Source organism: Pempheris klunzingeri, chromosome 1 (assembly GCF_042242105.1).
Source record: "Pempheris klunzingeri isolate RE-2024b chromosome 1, fPemKlu1.hap1, whole genome shotgun sequence".
NCBI lineage: Eukaryota > Metazoa > Chordata > Actinopteri > Acropomatiformes > Pempheridae > Pempheris > Pempheris klunzingeri.
This window is the reverse complement of record NC_092012.1, coordinates 20,438,649-20,459,348: the sequence shown is the minus strand read 5'-3', so window position 1 is coordinate 20,459,348 and position 20,700 is coordinate 20,438,649. Positions and strand designations below refer to the sequence as shown.

General features: G+C 40.7%; 1 protein-coding gene across 2 annotated transcripts in view; it reads left to right on the top strand.

Moving 5' to 3' along the window:
- Positions 1-964: 964 nt before the first annotated feature.
- Positions 965-20,700, top strand: part of tspan15 (tetraspanin 15) — a 32,229-nt gene continuing 12,493 nt past the window's right edge. The window contains exons 1-4 of one of the 2 annotated variants that reach the window (XM_070827701.1): positions 965-1,101; positions 10,272-10,457; positions 11,203-11,277; positions 14,467-14,562. In XM_070827701.1, coding sequence (XP_070683802.1) covers positions 1,051-1,101; positions 10,272-10,457; positions 11,203-11,277; positions 14,467-14,562 — 408 coding nt within the window. In that variant the 5' untranslated portion in view covers positions 965-1,050. Of the gene's footprint in view, positions 1,106-10,271; positions 10,458-11,202; positions 11,278-14,466; positions 14,563-20,700 lie in introns of both variants that reach the window. The other variant, XM_070827693.1, reaches the window with a different exon arrangement.

The window sequence follows — 20,700 nt, the reverse complement described above, 5'->3', positions numbered from 1 at the left end:
ACATCATTTTGTTATGTGTCGACAATAAAGGTAGTTTGCATGTATGTTTTTGATGCAAAATAGATTTCGTGTAATTCCAAAGTCTTTAAGTGATTGATTAACCAGTTACAGAGGATCAATTTGACACTTGTTGAAGTTGCGTGTACTGATTATAGATAGATAGATATTTATTTATTGATCCCTCAGTGGGGAAACTTTGCTGTTATTATTATTATTATGAGGCTTTAACTGCACTGAGGCCCCAAACAAAAGCACTGGCAGTAAATTAAGTTGTTAGCTCCAGTGTCCAACTTCTTTAAAGGATTCGTGGACTTTATCCCTGTGATCCAGTCCCTGGCACAACACAGTAGGGGCTCCAAATCCGTGGGGGCTCTCTGCTATATTTCACCACTAGGAGGCAGAGTTACATGTTTTGAGTTACTTAATAACTGTGTTAGACCAAAGAGTTTTATTCATTTATTTGTCTAGAGATAAAATAGTATTCCTATGTTCATGTTTCCTCTATGTTGACACAGCTCAGCTTGTTCTATCTGAGGCTGATGTCTTTTTCAAGTGAATGTATCTGTTTCTCTCACAGATATTCAGTCAGTCCATGTTTATCACCACTTTGTGTGTATTTGCTAGATGAACTGCAGCCTCTCTGTAAAGATCATCATCTTTTATTACAGTGCTGGGTGTTTTATTTAGGCAGTGGGGAGAAGAGAAGGCAGGACGGTTTCTATGTTGTCCTTTAGGTGAAACCTGAAACTGGTGTTATAACCACAGCGGGACTTTTATCTGGTCACATAAAGGAAAAGAGGAGTTTGTGGATAATTCATGGATCAATCGAGAAAACTCTCAGCGACCATACAAAAGGATCGTCGCTGCTGCTCCCGTTCTCGGTGTATTTCACCACGTGAACGTCCCATCATCCATCCGTCCATCCATCACGCTCACGTGCGCTCCCAGGTGTGGTGACGTTGCCAACGCGGAAGTGTGTTGTCAACAGTGCGGAGAGCCGCTGAAGTCAGGCACGATGTCCGGCAACGACCAGATCCGCTACTGCCACAGATGCTCCTACATTTTCCTCAAATTCATCCTCTTCTCCTATGCCATCGTCTGGTGGGTGAGTACCGGCAGGCTGTCTTCTTCTTGGGGGAGCTTTGTTTCACTGATGTCCCGGCGGGAGGGGTGCAGGCAGGGTGAGTGTGTGTGTGTGTGTGTGTGTGTCTGTCTCAGCTGAGGCTGTGTGCCGGTCAGATCCACAGAAAGAACATTTTGACTTGTCATGTTGAGAGTCCAGTAGTTTTATCCCACTTTTCAAACGGCAGCTTTGTGATCTCCGGCGCGGAGGCGACAGGTGTGTGTACCTGTGTGCTGCTGTGAGGCCCCACCCTCCCTGAGCACCTTTACCCAGCTCCTCCCTGCCGAGCCCCGCTGGGTGAACACCGCCACAGGGAGACTAACAGAAAGGAACCGCGCATTCAGGCGTTTTCTCTCGGAAATCCCTTAAGCTGTGCGCGTGTTGTGGCGTCCTGCTGTGGTCTAAAGGCCCCCAGTGAGTCATGTCTGGCCAGCCTGACCGATCAGCTGTCTGTCTGCACTAAGTGACAGTGAAATGGCAGCGTTGCATTGCTCTAAATGACAGTGTTGGTGCAGTAATTGTGTTGTACGTTCAGCCTACACACATTACAAGCCTGCATAGGAGTCTCAAGTATAGGTGTGTACATGGGTGCAGTGAAGTTTGCAGTCACATGATATGATTGATCTACTTCTGCTTCTCTGTACATGCCCTCATGCTCCAGAGTTATGTAAGCTGTAGCCTGAAGGTGCTTGGTAAAATTCTAAAAGCTTTTTTTGTGCCATTGAGAGACACACAACAAATAATTTGGGGCTCTTTTAGATAAAGACGGTGGTCTATCAGCCATGTGAAATGATAATAATGTGTTACTGACTGAATTGTGATTGAATAGTTGGGAGATGCACATCCGTATTGACTACCTCAGTGTGTTTAACTGATGTGTTCTTGCTCCCACTGGGGGTCGGGGGGGTACATCCCGGACTAGGGCCGACATATAGGGACAGACAACCATTCACGCTCACACCTAGGGGCAAATTAGAGTCGGCAATTAACCTGCATGTCTTTGGACTGTGGGAGGAAGCTGGAGAACCAGAGAAAAGCCACGTCAGCATGAGGAGAGCATGCAGGCTCCACACAGACAGGTTCAAGGTTCAAACAGTGAAGCGAGTGCTACCCTCAAATCCAAATCCCAGGGGAAATTCTAGATTCTGTGTGGCAGAAATATGAAAATGTAGACAAGAATGAGAAGCTGTGTTGTATTTTATTATCTTAAAGCAGCTGAAACCGACATTTTTTTTTTATTATAACAGAGTATCAGAAGTCCACGTGAGAACAATGTTATAAGGGTCGCTTGTAGTGATGAACCCACAGAGACTCATCACCACATCTGCAGCTTTATAGTGAGTTTCAGCTCAGTGCTAAGCTGTCTAACCCACAACATTACTGTTTTGGCTGACTCACACACACCTCTCATGGCATAATACACTTTTCTAAGCTTTAGTGGTAACGGAGACCCTTGCCAGTTTAGCAGTCACACATCAGATGATGCTGTGATTTTGTCAAGGGATGTGTTTTTATTTTACAGAGGCAGCAACTTCTAAGTCACACAGTTTGACTCCTGGGGGTTACACTGCCCTGATGGCTTACATTATGTTGAGCTTCTAAAGAATAAAGGTTTTGTGTGCCATAGCCAAACTCTGCAGCTGCTCCCTCTCATAGACAACATGACAGACATGTATATTTGTGCAGGCAGATGGCTCATCGACACAACACTTCTATACAAAGAAAATCACTTATTTCATTCTTCAGGGAGACATTTCTGAAATGCTTATTCATAAAGAGAGCAGGGGGGAGTGTGACAGTGAGGCTCGGGGGAGTCAGTAGTGGGTTTATTATGGAGAATGAATGCTGCCTTGATAGGGGAGGTGAAACAGATGAACACATATTTACTTTGCTCCTACAGCTTGTTGATTCCGTGATGTTTAAGAGACATTCTCACCACACTCTGTCTCTGAAGAGTGGGGTTTATCTCAGTGTGATACACCGCAGAATAAGAATAAGAGCAGTTAGGTCACATTGCCACATCCTACAGGAAACGCTGACGGTAGCAAACATTCACACTCTTAAAATCAGCACCAATAGCTATAATGTCTCATAAAACACGTGGGAATCATTTATTTTCAGTTGATAATATGCTGTAATCAGTAATATTTTCAATATTTCTTGTAATTAGCAATAGAAACAACCAATGCTATTACGGCAGTACAGCTTTATTGGCAGCTTTGGCCAAGTTCTCTGATTTACAGGGAAGTTTGTGTCGCTCAAACATGTTTTCTCATGTTCTCAGACATTTGCTTGTTATGTCAAATTACCCTCTTGTCTACATAAAAACGGAAGCAAAACTGTACTTGTCTTGCGTTTAGATTTTTCCTCTTTTTTTTTTTAACTGACCCATTCTTCACACTGATTCAGTGTCCCCTAGGACAGGATGTCTGTGTGTTTGAGATCAGCCGCTCAGGCTCCAAGCCAAGACAAATAGTTTATGTTTAAGGAACAATGTACAGGAGACGGTGAGCGATTTCCTGCTCACAGCACAAAAAGATTGAAGTCATATGCGGACAATGACTTCATCAAATCGGGCTTAATGCTTAATGGTCAAAGGTGTTGACAGTTGACAAAGAGAAAAACCAAAACTGAAATAGTGTTTGTAAGATGATTAGTCCACAGGTCATGTTTTACCACCGTGGAGAGCCACTGTCTGATGCATCGTGTACTTTTGTCACTTGCGTTGTGGGACTAAATGAAAGTAGAAGAAACGTCAGTATTTTGAAGATAACCTTTTCAACTGTGATCCCAGCTGAGCCTCTTGGTCCTGTGGGTTGATTTCACTTCACTCTACTGTATGAGGTTATCTGCTCTTCTTAACCTTTATTTACCCAGTGAAGGTTGACTGAGCAGGCTTTATATAACTGTGGCTCATACTGATACACATACAACACATGCACACGTTTGGACTGAACGCTTTTGACACACTTCTTTCACTTCAGACCACTGAGCAGTAATAATTGCACTGTAATTTGTGACTATAAAACATACTGACTGACACAAGCAGGGAAATCATTACACATTCAGACCTTTTTATACCAGCAACCTTTACTGGCATTATGTGTCTATCAAATAAACATGTCCCTGTTTGTTTCATGTGAAAATCATAAGGTTTAATTGGCTTCATAGATGTTGTTGCAGTTCAGACTGGTGTCCAACAACATGCATCATTGATGACAGAACAGGACAAGAGAGAGAATCAGTAACCTTCAGAAGCCTCTTTCAAACCCAGTGTAAATTCATCTGTCAAGCCAGTTATTTTTTCTGTCATCTAAAAAAGGAATTCTGAGACATATTTTCTAAGTCCATCATTTCTGTGCATATTTGATTGGTTACTTTTTACATTGATTTGATTTTCTAGTCAATTATTCTAGTTTACCACCGACTAAGTTGCAGTCCTACAGTGAATCCTTGTATATGTGAATATTCATCCCACGTCCGAGCTTGTAGCCTGTTTTCTAGAGCTCCTTTTGAGTTTCAGTGCTGCACTGTATGTCCCCACAGCAGTAAGTCAGGCACACTAATAGCACAGAGTGTAATGGGTTATATAAAACAACTTAACCTTGGCCTAATGCCCTGATATTGCCACTAAGTCATCTGCAGCTGAGTGCATGCTGATAAACTGAGCTCTGCCTGGGTTGCTATATTATCTCAGCTATTTTATTTAAGATTTGTTTACAAGTACCAGAGTGATTCACAAGACTCTTTGTTAAGATGATCATGAGTGATCATCTTAACAAAGAAAGTCAGAGTTGCTGTTTTTATTGCTCTAAGTGCCCTCCACTCCTCTTTGGCTCAATGCAAGTGAGGCCGAGGTGGGCGGGCGAAACAGCCAGCAGTGAAATACCATAACAGACAGCAAGCAGGGACTTGTAAGGAAAAGACACCATGGTGGATTATAAACAGTGTCTAAGTAACAACACATCTTTTCTTTCCATCCCCTCTTCTCTGACACGTTGTCTGTCTCAGTTTGGAAAGGCTGAAGGTGGGTCTTGGGGAGGCAGACAAACGTGAAGAAAATCTGGTGTTTGCAGTAGCAACACATTGCATGTCAGTGTGTGTGTGTTTTCTTGGAGGCTATGTTTTGGGGAAAATGAGAGTGAATTAAAAAAGTTAACTCTACCTTTTTAAAGCGTATTTCTGTTAACTGACTGCCTTAGTGGGGTTAAAACCAACAATGTTTTATGCGTGAAGCTAATCTGTGTTTTACTGTTTAAAACTAATTGAAATATGATTAAAATTGATGTAATATGTGTATCATGGACATTTGGTTGTATCTTGTATCATTTTTGTACTCACCACAGTAATAATCTTGATGCAAATGTTAGCATGCCAGCACTCTAAATTAATTGGGTGAACATGATAAACATGACATCGGCTTGACAGCAGCACCTTATGCTGCGTTCCAGAAAACTTCCAGCGAGGAAAATTACAATGGAACGCCTCTCATAGTTGGAATTCCTGCTTTTAACCTATCTTTTGGTTAATCCATCTACCTCGACTTCATGGAGGCAGTCTGATGTCCCTCAACAAACCTGTGGAGGTTTGTCACAGTCGGCTGTATTTTTATGTTTCTGTGTGACATTGTGCACGATTGGAACATAGCATGAGAATTGTTCCTGTCACTTTAGCATTTAGCTTAAAGTGCCACTGTGCCGAAGCACATCCTCACGGAGCGGCTAGCATGGCTGGAGCGTGGCAAAATGACCACATTGCATCTTCCATAGGGGCGGTTCAAATTCTGCATGTTTAGCTCAACACAAACCCATGATTTTTTTTTAAGACAAAGCTGAAGGTGCATATTTGAAAAAACAGGTGCGTCTGCATCCAGGACACACTGGAAATCTCCATCTCAGTGTGTTGGGGGGGGGGGGGATCCACGCTGTTGAAAATGAAACTGAAATTAAAAATGAAACTGAACACAACAGTGGCACCCTAGCTGGCAAGATTGATCCTTTCCATTGCATCACAGAACATTTGCATAAAGTTTACCTTTTCTCAGTTCTCCTCTGTAGTTCAGCTGCATCCTTTTAAATCTGTAGCTCAGCAGGCGGCGCCGAGCTGTAACAGCGGGTCCCTCTCACAATGAGCAGTAGCCTACCACTGCCAGCCTTTGAGTCCAGGTCTGTATGTGTGAACACATCCTGTTGGTCTTTTGAAAAACCTCATTATGGTTGTTTTACCTCAAAATAAATTGGTTTAGATAATCAAACGCCTGCAAAACTGTGAGCTCATTTACAACAAAGCAATGGCTTTTATGTGTCCAGTAAGCTTTAGAAATGATGAAAAAGAAAACCCTCGTAATGAAATATAGTCGTCGTTTAAAGAAAGCGTGTAAGGTGGATGTTGCCAGTTGGCAGGCTCACTTGACCCTCCCTGGACACACAAAGGATAGAAAATGTTAGATCCGATGAATGGATCATGGTGTAAGGCCAGTTATTGATCCAACTGCCTGTTCACATTACAGGCCTGCATTTGCTCATGTGCTATTTGGCCGTAATTGAGTCTGTGCAAGTGACCTTCTTAATTTTAGATTTGCCTGGAGCTAACTGTAGGGACGGACTCGACCATTTAACTTTAATGTTGTGCATTTATTTTCTAATGAAAACTGTGCACTTTAAGGTGTCACTTGTATTGCTTTGGGTTGCAGCAGGAAATTCCATAGAGAGATATTTCAGACGCATCCAAAACGTCTAGACGATATCAGGGCAGAGTGGAAGAATATGTTCCTTGTTTTGTTTGTAAATCGGATGAACTAACCATTTAAGCTTTTCTTCACCCTCATAATGCCCCTGGTAGGCAATGACAGCCACTGTCACTGATTGTATAATTAGCTCCCTCCATATGCTAATTTAATGCAAATTACAGGAGGCATCTTTGATGCATGTTAATGTAACACTGACGATGTGCAGATTGGTTAAAGATGGTACAAAACACTGGACTGGACAGCCTGATTTTTTTAAATCAAGCTTGTGAGGAAGGATCAAAGTAACAATTGTAATTTCTACTTACGTGAGCCCCCACGTCATATACTCCTTCATAGACTCCTTAGTTAGCGGGGATCGCTGTGTAGGTGTTTGGAAGCGCTTTTCTGGTTTTTAGTTTCTGGCTCAAACTGAATATCTCCCCACGCAGCCTGGCTTATTAAACCAGACCAGCACTCTTATTAGATGGAGCCCTTGATATTAGTCATCTGTGGCTGACACATGTTCACATATGTAAGAACAAAGCCTGCAATTACTGTCCATTAGCAGCTATACTGTCCCTGTTGAGATGACTTTTTTTTTTCCGTAGCGCAAACCCAGATGAGGCAGTAAATCAGTGTACGGCTAACAGTAGAAAAGCCATGCCGCCATCATTAAAAGGCTGATTTACCGTATAGTTCTGGTGTGTGTAGAGATCTGTTTTGAACACCTTTACCTTTTTCTCAGAGCCTCTAAATAGTTCTCTCTAGTTGTGTTTGAAAAAACATTTGTGACGCTAGTTGGACACAGAAGAAAAGACTTGTTGTACAGCCAAAGTGATTTTTGAAGACTGATGCAGTGTTTTGATGACCGCCATGTTCCATTCAGTTCTCATCTATAGAAATATGTCTTTTGTCTGTGGCTTCACAGCAAGAGGGTCCCGAGTCTCGTGTCATCCATCTATGATAGACTGATGACCTGTATAAATTGTTCCCACCTCTCAAACAAAGACAACAAATAGCAAAATGAAAGTGTGTGAGACAGAGAGAGAGAGAGACAAATCATCTGTCACCGCTGTCCACTCCAGTCTGGAGAAAATGCAGATTGGTTTTGGACACTAACTAGAACGAATGTTCTCAGTAGCAGAAGTTTCATTCTGCAGAGGTTCTAGAGATTGCTCCAGACAGGCCGATGCCGAGGGAGGTCAGTGTTTCATTTAAATTTGGTCCACTGAGCATTAAACAAGACTAAGAGTCGACAGCGGTGCTTTGAGCTAAATGCTAACATCGACATGCTAATGTGCACAGCTTACCATGTTCACGTACCTGCCAGCATCAGGCTGTTGGGGTATTGGCAAGATGACCTGCCCTCAGCGCCCCCGCCCAACATGCTAGCATGGGACAGAAACTCGTACTTGATTTTTATGTCTCCCCGTTTTTAACCTTTTCTCCCTTACTCTGACGTGCTTGTATTTATTGTATTTATCCACATCACAGATAAAGAGAATAAAAACATGTGAGTATGAGTTTAGCATTTTAGCATGCTAACATTTGCCCAATGAGCCCAACACACAAAGTAACAGAGGCTGATTGTGAGTCACGTTTAGCATGCGAGAGAACTGGACAAATTGAAATTCTGAGCGGATGAATATGCAGAGGACCAACAAGTTACTGTAATTCATCCTGTGGGCGACATCCTGTTCATGCTGATTTAACAAATGGTTGTGGAGACATCTCACCAGAAACCACAACTGTCAAAAAAAAGGAAAATCATAAGAATTACCAAAGTCATTAGGGTTCTAGGCCTGGGGGCCTTGTGGCATGTTCTTTAAAGTTGTTTTTGTGGTGATTCTTATAAAACTTTCAGTAATAAAATGAATAGCAACTACTACTACAACTGAATAATACCATATTGTCACACTTCAGATTAATGTGTGTATCTCTTGCTCATAATATATGTTGCTCATACAGTAATATGTTCAGTGTTTAGTATGCAAGGAGTGCATGTTTTGTGTAGGGATGGTTAAGATCCAGTGGCGGGCCGTTCATTTTACACCTGGGCCTTCAGTGGCATCCTACCTGGATCAAACCACCTCTTAATACCATCATTATGACGCCACGGCTATAGAAACCATCAATATTATACAGAAAGGCAGTATAACAGGACGTTGCATCGCAGACAGGTATCTCATGCTGGAGAATGAATGTCATCACTAAAGCAAGAAACCCAATTAAAAGAATTCAACAAGTCTCCTTTCACTGCAGCCACAGCTGCGCTGCTGTGCAACTGCTCCATATACATCAAACACTCTAACCACCGACTCAGTTCCAGAGTCCTTCAGTTGCCAACACCAGGCATTCCCAGCAATACAATTTGCTCCTCTGAGCCTGTAAGGCAAAGGTATCGCTCGTAGTTGCTGACCTGAAAGTGGCGGATGAACCCTTTTCCCGGCTGGGACAGGCTTGCTAGCTTCGGGGTGGGCCGGCATTTCCTCAAAATATCCAGCTTTTCTTGGAAAGTCCGCCTTGAAAATGGATTTCTAAGTAGATCTGCGACCAAATTAATATCTTCTCCTCCGTCAGCCATTGTGGGTTAAAAAAACTGCTATTAATACTTACGATTATGATAAAGTTTTAGCTTGTGCAGGTCGCTACAGATAAGAATCGCTAGCTTTGGCTAAGCTCTCTGACCAGCCAATCAGAGGACGTGAAAATACTAACGTCATCGTACGCCTGCTAGATGGCCCTGGGGTCACCATCTCGAAATCTGATTGGTTAAAGCAACAGCAACGATGTATTTTAAGCTACGGGCGCCTGCACTTTTGATTCTGAAGGCCTCAGGGCAGATTTCTTTGACCCTGCCAACACATGATGGCTGAAATATGATTGGATAAAAGCTCTAATATAGACATACACTGCTGGAAGCACCCCAGCCCAGAGACACAGAGACATGCTTTGAAATGAAGAGCATAGACTATTAGGAATAATCTAAAAAGATTAATGGGAAAATATTAAAAGGTAAATCAGTGATTCTGAGTTTAGGCCAGCAGAGAAGGCCTTGCTGGCCCTGACGGCCCACCACTGTTAAGATCAGAGTCTAAGAAATTTCACATTATATCTTAACTGCTCTCTTTTATCAGTACAATGTCCATAAATTCAGCTGAACAGCAATATAATCTAACAAGCATTTCTCAAGTCCTCACTCTACAGTATGCTGAAACCTGGTGACCCCATGACATTTCTCTGCCAATGCGTCCTTTATACATAAAACTATAATTGAGGCAATTATGAGGCTTTGGCCTGCTCACTGTTATTTTCCTCTAGTCATTTTTATATGGAATCACACAAATTCAGAGACGTCTGTTTCCCGTCAAATTTGCTGACGACTAACCCAAATTAACTTGCTTCTCATTGTGTTTCCAGTTGATAGGCGGCTTTGTCCTGGCCATTGGCATCTACGCTGAAGTGGAGAGACAGCGCTTCAAGACACTGGAAGGAGTGTTTTTGGCCCCAGCTATAATCCTGATCCTTCTGGGAATAGTCATGTTTATTGTTTCATTCATTGGAGTGCTGGCTTCACTGAGGGATAATCTAACCCTGCTGAAAGTGGTGAGTGGTGTGTCGAGAGCGAAAGTAGTTTATATTATTAAACAACAAAGCAGCTGCAAGGATGCTTAGAATGTGTTTTTTTTCTTATATTGACCATACGAACAATGCATGCTTCCACCGTATTAAACCGCATTAGTAATGAACCAGTGTGTTAATATCTACCTCTATTTGTACCAGTATTTCTCTTAAAATACTATAAAACCAGTAGAAACAATATATAGTTGCAGTTTAACATGGAGCTTGCGTGTCTCCGGAAAAATGTTCTTCAGATGTTTCTTCGCAGTAAAGCAAGGTATGAACATGTTGTCAGGCGACCAGTGTTAGGAGGGACAAGTCTGTTTAATCTGTGGCTTCTGAATAAGGGTGGGGGATTTAAACAATGGAGAAATGCATCATGATATGTCAGTGTGTTTGGGTACGTAGAATATTATGTTTCACTTAAAATACATTACAAGAATAATTTTATGGTGATCAGCAGTTTACTGCAGGTTATTTGGAAAAGTTGAAGCTGTTCACTAGTCACTCTCCTATTGAAAAAAAGCCAGCAGTGGAAGGACATTATTCGCACCATAAGTGTGCTACCGGGTGAAGACATGGTGTGTGAACTGTTGAGAGGGATATATTTGAGGCAGTAGTAACTTCATTGTGTCTAAGTGTATGGATAATATTACATATATATTCTAAAGATAATTATTCATTTTTGAAGTGTAATGGTTCTTCCTCTCTATTCTGTGTTTGGTTACAGTTCATGTACACCCTGACTGTGTGTCTGATCCTGGAGCTGCTGGGAGGAATATTGGCGCTGGTGTTCCGCAACCAGGTCAGTAGACACGTTTGAGCCCCTGCAGCAGGGGAACAGGATAACAACCAGAGCTTGATACAGCAGTAAACTATGTACTGATAATGATGCACAGTTTATCATGAGGAAAACAAATCACACTAGCCAGAAAAACCTGAATCATTTGGTTCTTGGTTGGACTCTGCATGTCTCTTGTAAAAACTCAAAGGAGAATGAATTATACTGGTATGATAAATGAATGAATGAACCATGACCAACTACATGACATTACAATCAAAAATAAGATAAATTAATGTCACTATTCTCAAATTTACACCAAACTCGCATCCACCATATTTTAGAGAAACTAAACAAAAGTTAATAAGTAGATCTAATATAACATATTTAATTAAATGGGGACTTGACTGACACCACACTGAAACCTCATCTGCTCTCATATTTCCAGTCAGGAAATGCACAGGGACCATATAATCAGAGCTGATCTGTTCAGAGGGTAAATGGGATTATCATTCGTATGATATCAGTATGCTAATGACACATTTGGCTTCCCTGACCCATCTCTGTGTTTCTGCATCTTTCTCCTCACTTCTAGTTTCTCTCTCCTAATTCTTCTCTTCTATCCTTTCTTTGTTATCTTCTATACTTCTATACTATCTCTGTCTTCAGTTTTTGATCTCATTTCCCTCCCTGCAAAGAAAATCCAATAATGTTCCTCTGCATACTAACACAGCGTGAACAGTTGTTAGGCAGTCGTGACTTGACAAACAGCTTCCTCCAAAACACACTGCAGTCGGGGACAATACTTTGTGGGGGACAAAAAAAAGGAAGGAAAGACATTAATGTGACCTGGAGACCCTTGATAATTACATGACATGTAAAGACGGGAAGTTATCAGTTGATTAGGTTCTCTCTTTGTTCAAAATTACCCACACATTGAATGCAGTACCCAGACCAGGAGTCTGGGCCACCAGCCAACAAATCCTGATTTGCCAACAAAACTTTGAACTGAACTCTGCTACAAACCAAACAAGTACTGCTGCATCTTTATATTAACAACCTGTCATGGCAAGAAAAACCCTTTGTTGTGAAACAGCAATAGGCTTAGTAGCTTAGCTTACTGGGTTAGTGACTGAACTAATTCACTGGGATTGAAATATATCAAAATATGGACACTTTTATGTGCTTTTTTGGTAGGGGGTCAATTTTAAGTATTGTAAGGGAAGAATAGTCAAAGGTGAAGCCACAGTCAAACGAAACTTCCTGCAGTGTGAGTGAACCTGCGATAGGTCATCAAAGTACACCTGCCAGAAAACCAAAAGGCAGGGATTCAAACTGTAGAATAACTCTGTGTGTCCCTGATGAAGTTATGATAATTGATGAAAAATGTTTTTTGAATGAATAAAAATTCACCACAAATGCAGTGAAGGCATTATCATTTACATGAATTTAACTTTTCAATCAAAGCAAACATTAGTATTGTGGATTTACTGTCATACGCTTCAAATTTTGAGTCCTAAATTCTCAAATAATTTTCTTACAGTGTTATGTGTTTATTATTGGTCGCTACAAACATGACACACACAAAACCCTCAGCCCCCCCACAGGGGATTCTTAACAGGAGTGAAATCACAAAGTTTTGTGAACTGAACCCTTCTTCATGTTTGCTGCTAAACTTTTCATCAGATATGTGCCTGCTGTTATTGCTGCTGTTAGTTATTGCAGTGTGCTGAATAACAACTCATCATTAACGTTTCCTTGTTTTGTCTTTTTGTTTTTATGGAAGTCATGAAGAATATGTGATGAACACAAAAATTGTTTAAAGGTTTTATCTCCTCCTCATTTACATGGAGATCACGTTACAGCTGACAGCGCACAAGGCCGTAAAGTCATATGATTTTGTCAGCTGGAAACCTCTGGTGTGTTTAAAGGCACCATTTTGTGGAACTAAAACTTATTCCGCTTCATAGTTACTAAAATCACAGAGTGAATTTGTTGGGTCATCAGACTTGTCACAGAAAAAAAATCACACATTGAGAGGTGAGGAATTTTCATGGAAGAGAAACTGATGGATTATTAATGCTTTTACTATAATGTGACCATAATTTATGCTTAAGGAATAAAATAATGGATCTACCACTGAGATATTCATTGCATCAGTTTTCATTCATGAATATCTTAATGGGGAAAAGCTTGAGTATCAATCTCAGCATCTTTTTGCCTCTTTTTAATGCTTTCAATTATGTAATTTACATTAATGTTACATTAAACATAATAATGGCCTGTCTTGGAATAACTTTTCTAATAATCTCCTGTGATGCCTTTTAATGTTCATGTCTGTTTGTCAAAAGATAATGGCAGTTTTATTTAAATAAAGACCCTGCATCCAACATGTCATATCTATATATTTTACTGTAGTCTCATTTACATTGAGATTAAAAAGACATAGTAGTGCATGGGGAAATATGTTCACTCTAATGCAATTCCGGCGTTCTGATAAGTAAATTTCTATGAGGATGGATTTTCCTTTAGGGGTCTCATTTCCATGAGCAACATGTTTAAGATGATAATGCCACGTGAGCTCATAGTCCTTTAATAATGTTCTACTGGTGAACGCCCCAGTAGACTGTAAGTCTATGAAGCTGCCCATTGTAACGTGGTTTACTGTGAAGACCTGATATGTTCAGGGGAGGAAAAGGGGAAATTAAATGAAAGGCCTCTTTAATGTCTGTGACTCCCATGAGGGGAACGGTTGCAATTCATTATTATCAGCTGTGAAAAGGGGGAAACAGCAGAGCATCGACATGCCTGGATGGAGTAAAAAGCCCAGTGCTTTGTTGATCACATTTCTAATGAAGTATAAATAAGAGTGTGAAGTGAAAGCCAAGTGAAGAGAGTGGAGTGAAATAAATAATTAGTTTCCGTAATGAAAAGCTCTCATGAATGTAGTTAGTGGAGCTCCAAGTTTCAAATATTTATTTATTCTGATACACTAACCTCATGTGACTCCGCTGCACCAGATTGTGACTGACAGATGTGAGCTTTCAAACGGTCATATTTTAATGTTCCACTTCAGTGGATCGGTCACCTTGACTATTTAAAGCATTTCCTCAGCAGAGCTGCTCGTCAGACGCATTGATTGTAGATCAGCTGTACCATAGAAACAAAATGAACGTGGTAACATGACCTTTTTCTGTTTTCTCCCCCTTACAGACGGTAGACTTACTGAACAAGAACATCCGAAGAGGAATAGTGAACTACTATGATGACTTGGACTTCAAAAACATCATGGACTTTGTACAGAAGAAGGTGAGATTATGTCCCTCCTCGTTTTCTGGCATTTGAACATTCCTGTCAACAAAGGACAGGATTGAGAGGTGTGAATGAGCTCATCAAATGTGTTTCAGTGCAGTAAACACAACACACCTGTTGATAATCACAAGGCTGAGTTGGAATTTGCTTGGCGAAAGGCACTAAAATGGAACTCTGTGAATGATCACAGCAAGTCGTGTCCAAAATAAACAAAGAACTGTGTGGAGCCATCGCTGTGCACCAGCTCCCAGAATACACCATGCTGCCACACACACACACACACACACACACACACACACACACACACACACACAGCCTGAAGCTGAAGATCTCATTACCAACCTCCATCAAGCACGTGGGGATGCAGTGTTTGAAATTATGAAGCAGCCTGCAACAAACTCCTCTGATTAACAGAAGAGCCAAACGATCCGTCAGGCTGCACACCATACATGATTCAGGAATGTGGAGCGTGACCAGCACCAGTACCAGTGGAGCAGGACTGTGGCTTGACTGAATGATATTTTGGATCCTTGTTGGCCTAAAAGTAGTTACTTGGCTGGTTTTGTGGGAGGTCATTTGTGGTTTGGTAAATGTCAGAACTTCCACCCATTTGTAAACAGGCAGACCTAACAGGCGTGTTCCCCTGATGTCCAGTGTGCCAATTCCACTATTCATATCAGTTTCTTACTACGAGCAACATGGTTCTTCATCAGCATGCTATCTTCTGTCACGGTTATCGGCATGTCATATGAAAGATTTCTGTATTTTTGTCTCTTCTCACTGGTTTGACGGACAGGACTCAGCTGGAAAAAGGGGATGTCATGAGCTTGTGTGCACCAATCAGGATTTAGATTTAAATCTAAGTGTGTTGACAGGTGTGGGGTTGTTGGCTTTTGTTTCCAGGCCACTGTCAATCAGATTTGATCAAACCACACTGATACGTTTTTCAGCGGAACAATCTCTTTATGATAACAATGCACCAAATGACAAATATGAAAACAGTGTGACACTGTGAAAGGGGTCGTATATTGTGATGAATCTACAGAGAATTATGGCGATACAGAGCTTTATAGGGAGTCTCAGTTCATTGTTTAGGTGTCCAATAGCAACTTAACTGATTTGCTCTCTCTCGCTGTTCTCATTGCTTCAGTTTTGCCGCTATTTTCAGCTAAAAAAAACACAATGTACACCGCCGGCTCAGCACTAACCAGCAGACAGACACAGGTAGCACCTAGCTTGTGAACATACTGGAGCATTTAGCAGCTAAAAGAGTCATATTTCTCACAGAAGTCGGTGAAGACCAAAACGGAGCCAAAAGTATTGTGAATATTGGACATTCATCAGATGGCCAAAAACATGACATGTTGCTGTGCATCAGTGGTGTTTGTAAGTAAAGGAAGCTGTTTGCTAACAAGTTCTCACTGACAATCAGTGATAATTTCACGGTGATGTGTTCTCATTTTGTTTCTGCCACCTCCCAGTGGCCAAAAAGTTATTTATCGCAAGATTTAGACATTCATCAGTGTCTGAGTTGATCAAAAAAGTGAAAACGATACTTATATAGTTCAAAGTTTTGGTCCAAAAAGGACTTGGGCATATTTCATATCTGCCAGTGCCAAAGTCGATGTCCTCCACTGCTTTGGCAAACATGTAATAAATTACTTTACATTACAGTTCCACTTCTTTATCACTCCAAGCAGCTTGTTCGGCAACAGATTTTTCATGACGGGATTTTTTTAATTCTAATGAGCTGGCACTCTGATCTGTTTGCTCTAATAACTTCAAACAGTGCTTCAGTAATAGTAATACGTCATTTGGCGGCAGCAGCAGTGTAAAGCTTCTTCTGCAGTATATTTTTGCTGTCATGGTGTAAAGCTGCTGGTTGGCTCAAGTGTCCTGCTGCTGAGTGATTTACGTGCTTTGCTGGAGGACTTGGACGAAAAAAACCTTAGTGGGGATTGAGACTGTTTCTACACCTAAATGGGCTTTGTGGATTTATCTGCGCTTGAGAGGACAATGGCCTGAATGAGCCATGGTATGCATTTATTGTTGATGACTAAAAAAGTCAGTTGTGGCACATTTCTTCTTGATAGTAACTACAAGATGAAAAAAAAAGATAAATGATCCTTTTGTTGTGTGTCGGTTGGTGACTGCGTAGGAATTTTTTAATTGTAATCGTAATGTGTATTGTAATGCTGCGATTACAGATGTCAACAGCTGTCAACAGCACAGAGCTCAGCATTTCCAGTTAATTTAGGAAAACAAAGAGACGCAGACAGAAACTAGACCCAAATTCTCCAGGGTTATGCCACATTATTCCTCATTCAACAAAAAGATCAGCCTTCTTGACAGTGTCATTTGTCAGAACAAGCTCCTCCACTCCATGCAGTGATTGGCCAGATGAGCAGAGTTGAAAAGTAAGTAGGGTTTGAATATCCACTGCACAAATCCATGGATTAGTGGCAGGTCATATTTTATCTCCTATTAAGTTCATTTCAAGCTGACCTTTCTGTCCACTGTGCGTCAGCATTCTAATGGAAATGTGACATTTATTCCACCAGCAGTGGCTGCATGTGTCTTCAACACCTGGAAAGACAGTGAGGTCCCTTTTTTGTGCTTACAATTACATTGCCTAGTTAATCAAAAAACTAATCATACTGTTGACATCTGCGGTGTCTCATTGCAAGAAGCTGCCATTTGTCACTTCCACATCAGAGGAAATTGAAGCCACTCAATACATCTGCCCACATAAACGGCATGCAGCTCAAATGTTTCCGACCGTTTTTTTTTTTTTTTATCAGAATGTACACTGCAGTCACAGTGTTCAGCGTTGGCGCAGCCTTTGCATCAGGATATGTGGATTACATCAAGAGGTTTTACAGCAGTGCGAGCAACAAAGCTACTCAGTCATTTGGACAGACACTGACTTCATTTCCTCAGCGCTGTGTGGTCGTTTGACACACTAGTGATCATGCATATTTATAAGTTCATTTTGGATTCAACACAACAGGCGTCGGTGGCTATTCGGCAAAGCTAGGAAAAGCAATTGTATTTACAATTATTCACATTTTATTAGAAGTAAACTCAATGTGCTTTACATTAAAATGCATACAGCAACAAGTGCTGTGTGTTTATGAGAATATGATGAATAATAGAAGAGAAATGCAATAACAACAAACAGAACGCGCACAAGAATAACTTGTAACATTGTTGTGATGGATCGTTATGTTATCAAACAGTGTGTTGTTTTGACGAAGCAAAACCACTGCTCCATCACCTGACATGTCTGACCGGATTATAGTTAGTAAACAGGCCAGAAATGTTCTAGAAAGCCAAGTTATTAAGTGTTAATGCACCGATAAAATTCATAAATTGAACTTTAATTTGTACATCAAGCAGTAAAATGCCTTCTGTCAATGTGAAGATATAAATGCATCAAACATAGTGAAATGTTTTGTGATATTCATGCATCTAAAACTGTACATAACTTCTGTGACTACTTCATCATAATGAAAAACTCCAACAGCTTCTTTCACCGTTTATGTAAGAAAAAATTGCCTGAATGACAGAAGTTTTAAACAGGAACTGTGTAAGCACCAGTTTGTAGCCAGAGAGGAAAACGGTCAATAAATGTGGATGAAACCAACAAAATGAAGACAATCTAAGTTATTTATCAGTCAATGTTGCTCTCTCAGAACAACAACAACAAATTAGTCACTGGGCTTGTCTGTTATTGACATCTGGCATCATCTGGTAACACTTGGGGAGTCCCTGATTGATCCGTTTGGTCCACAAAGTGTGTCCATCCATCAGATAGGAGGCTGGCTTCACATTGGTGGGAACAGTTCATCATCCATATGGTTTGATATATTGTTTGGTTCCTGTAGATCCTCCCTGTCCCTTTCTCTTGACAAGAACTCGTTTTTGCTAAAGCACTATTATCCTATTTTGTGGCAATAAGACACACAACACCAAACATTGTACGCAAAGTGTGAGTGGTCCCTATACAACATCCAAATGTGTTCAGATAAATATCTCCATTTATTTTATGAGCTGGACTGTGCATTTCTGGAAAGGCAGACCAAAGTAAAAAAGGAGTATGTTTTTACATACCTGAAGTACACTACTAGAATGTTAAGTGTGTTAAATGTTTGATGGAGTCTTTTTTTCCCAATATGTGAGAGTGATCAGTGTATCTTATGAAATTTTACAACATATTTCCAACGAGTCTAATTTAAATTGCATTTAAACTTAAAGTTGAGCTGTATTTTAGTATATATTTCCAAATGTATTGTAAAGTGTAATAAGGTAAAGTTTTAGCATCACTAAATCATTTATAGACTAGTATATTATATATTAATTGAGAATATAATTAGATTTGCATTTAATTTACGATGAAGATTATTTTAGTATGTATATTAAACATGTAGGCCTGCAGCCTAAGTGGTTTCAACATATTAAGGTATACTCATTTTGAATAGACACAAAGTCCATCAGGGGATGACTGGCACACTGGATCCACTGAAAGTTTTATAGTTTTGCAAAGTGGAGATGTGGTCAACCTAAATATACCTTCCCCTAAAATCATCGAATGCTCAGATCAGATGCTAAACTCTGCTGTGTGGATTTGTGTAAAGAATAACACCAGGAATATGTGAGACACAACCCCAGTCGGGGGAAGGTTTGCAGGAATCGATGGAATGTGTTCTCATGGATGGAGAAATGAGGGAAAGTCTGTGTACGCTGCAGGTATTTTCTGCTCAGAGAAACATTGTCCTCTTTTAACACACCAGCACCACTTACAGCAGCAGCTTACTTGACTAAGTGCTGGTTTTGGATCTTGCAACTAAACCATTAGAGGAACACTTTGATGTGAATCCATTTCCTGCAAAATGTTGTTATTTTAATGGTCTCTGGTGCTCAGAGCACGCTCTACTGTAAAATGCAACGGTCTGCTCCTTAAAAATAAGGAACATGTTTCCTTCATATTTTCCATCTTCAGCTGATCAGCTGATGTTGCTGTGACAACAGGTTATCTGTAGGGCTGAGACCCTTTATTGTCTCTGTAATTACCGGTGGATAGCACATGACAGATATGTGACATTTGGTGGGATGATAATGGTTTGTAAGTACTTCCTGGAAAATACTACCCTCATTGTGATTAAACATACACATCTGCACTCTGTTGTTAAGATCATAACAGGGGCCTCCCTGTCTCACTGCAAGTGACAGGAACATGTTTAGAAATCACTGAAATAGATGTGATTTTTCTATATGTGATCCACCATAGAGCCTCCCTTAACCGACCGTTACTCGAAGCTTGCGACTTGATAAACGGATAATGGTTTATAGCTCACAAGGGTTCAACATAAACCTTACTGAAAGTAAATGTCAAATAAAATGTCACGCAAATCCATCAGAACTGGCTCATTAAAACTCCTTCGGAAATTGAAGTAGCTGCAGCAAAGTTGATGCCTTTCACCGCAGACGGATTTGAGCGTGTTGAGCGTTGTTTACTAAAAGAAGATGACGGAGGATGACAGTATGGTGCACTCTTCATCAAGAGTTGATTACTAATTATGGGGTTGAACCCCATAACCGATCAGCATCAAAAAGCCCAGCTTGGTCATTATTACTGTTCATTTCGATGGAATTGTGGCAGTGGTGGTCAAACATGCAGGTAATCGGTTTAATGAGCAATTTGCTGATTAGTGATTGGCTCCATTGTGTGAAAGCAATTGGAGACACAATACAGTGTTTAAAGGATCAGTGTGTAGGATTTAGTGGCATCTGGGTTTGAGATTGAGGAATACCCCCGCCCCTCCCTTCAGAGACCCCATGATGGCCAAAGGATTCATGCTGGATGGGTTTTAAAGGAAAGAAGACGGCTTTCAACATAAGTGCAGAGCTATTGCAGAGCACCTGCCACTGGTTTATTTAAGGAGAACACAGAAATCAGACACTCAGACTTAGTTAAATATCCCTTCCTGTCGTATCTGGTTTTCTTTTTAACTTTATTACAACTTCATGAAGAAAGGGATTGAATTAGCATGAGAATTTCAGCATAAACTCTGACCATGTATGAAAGATCAGTCACAAGGATATAGGCCATATAATAATGAAGGCAAGGGAGCA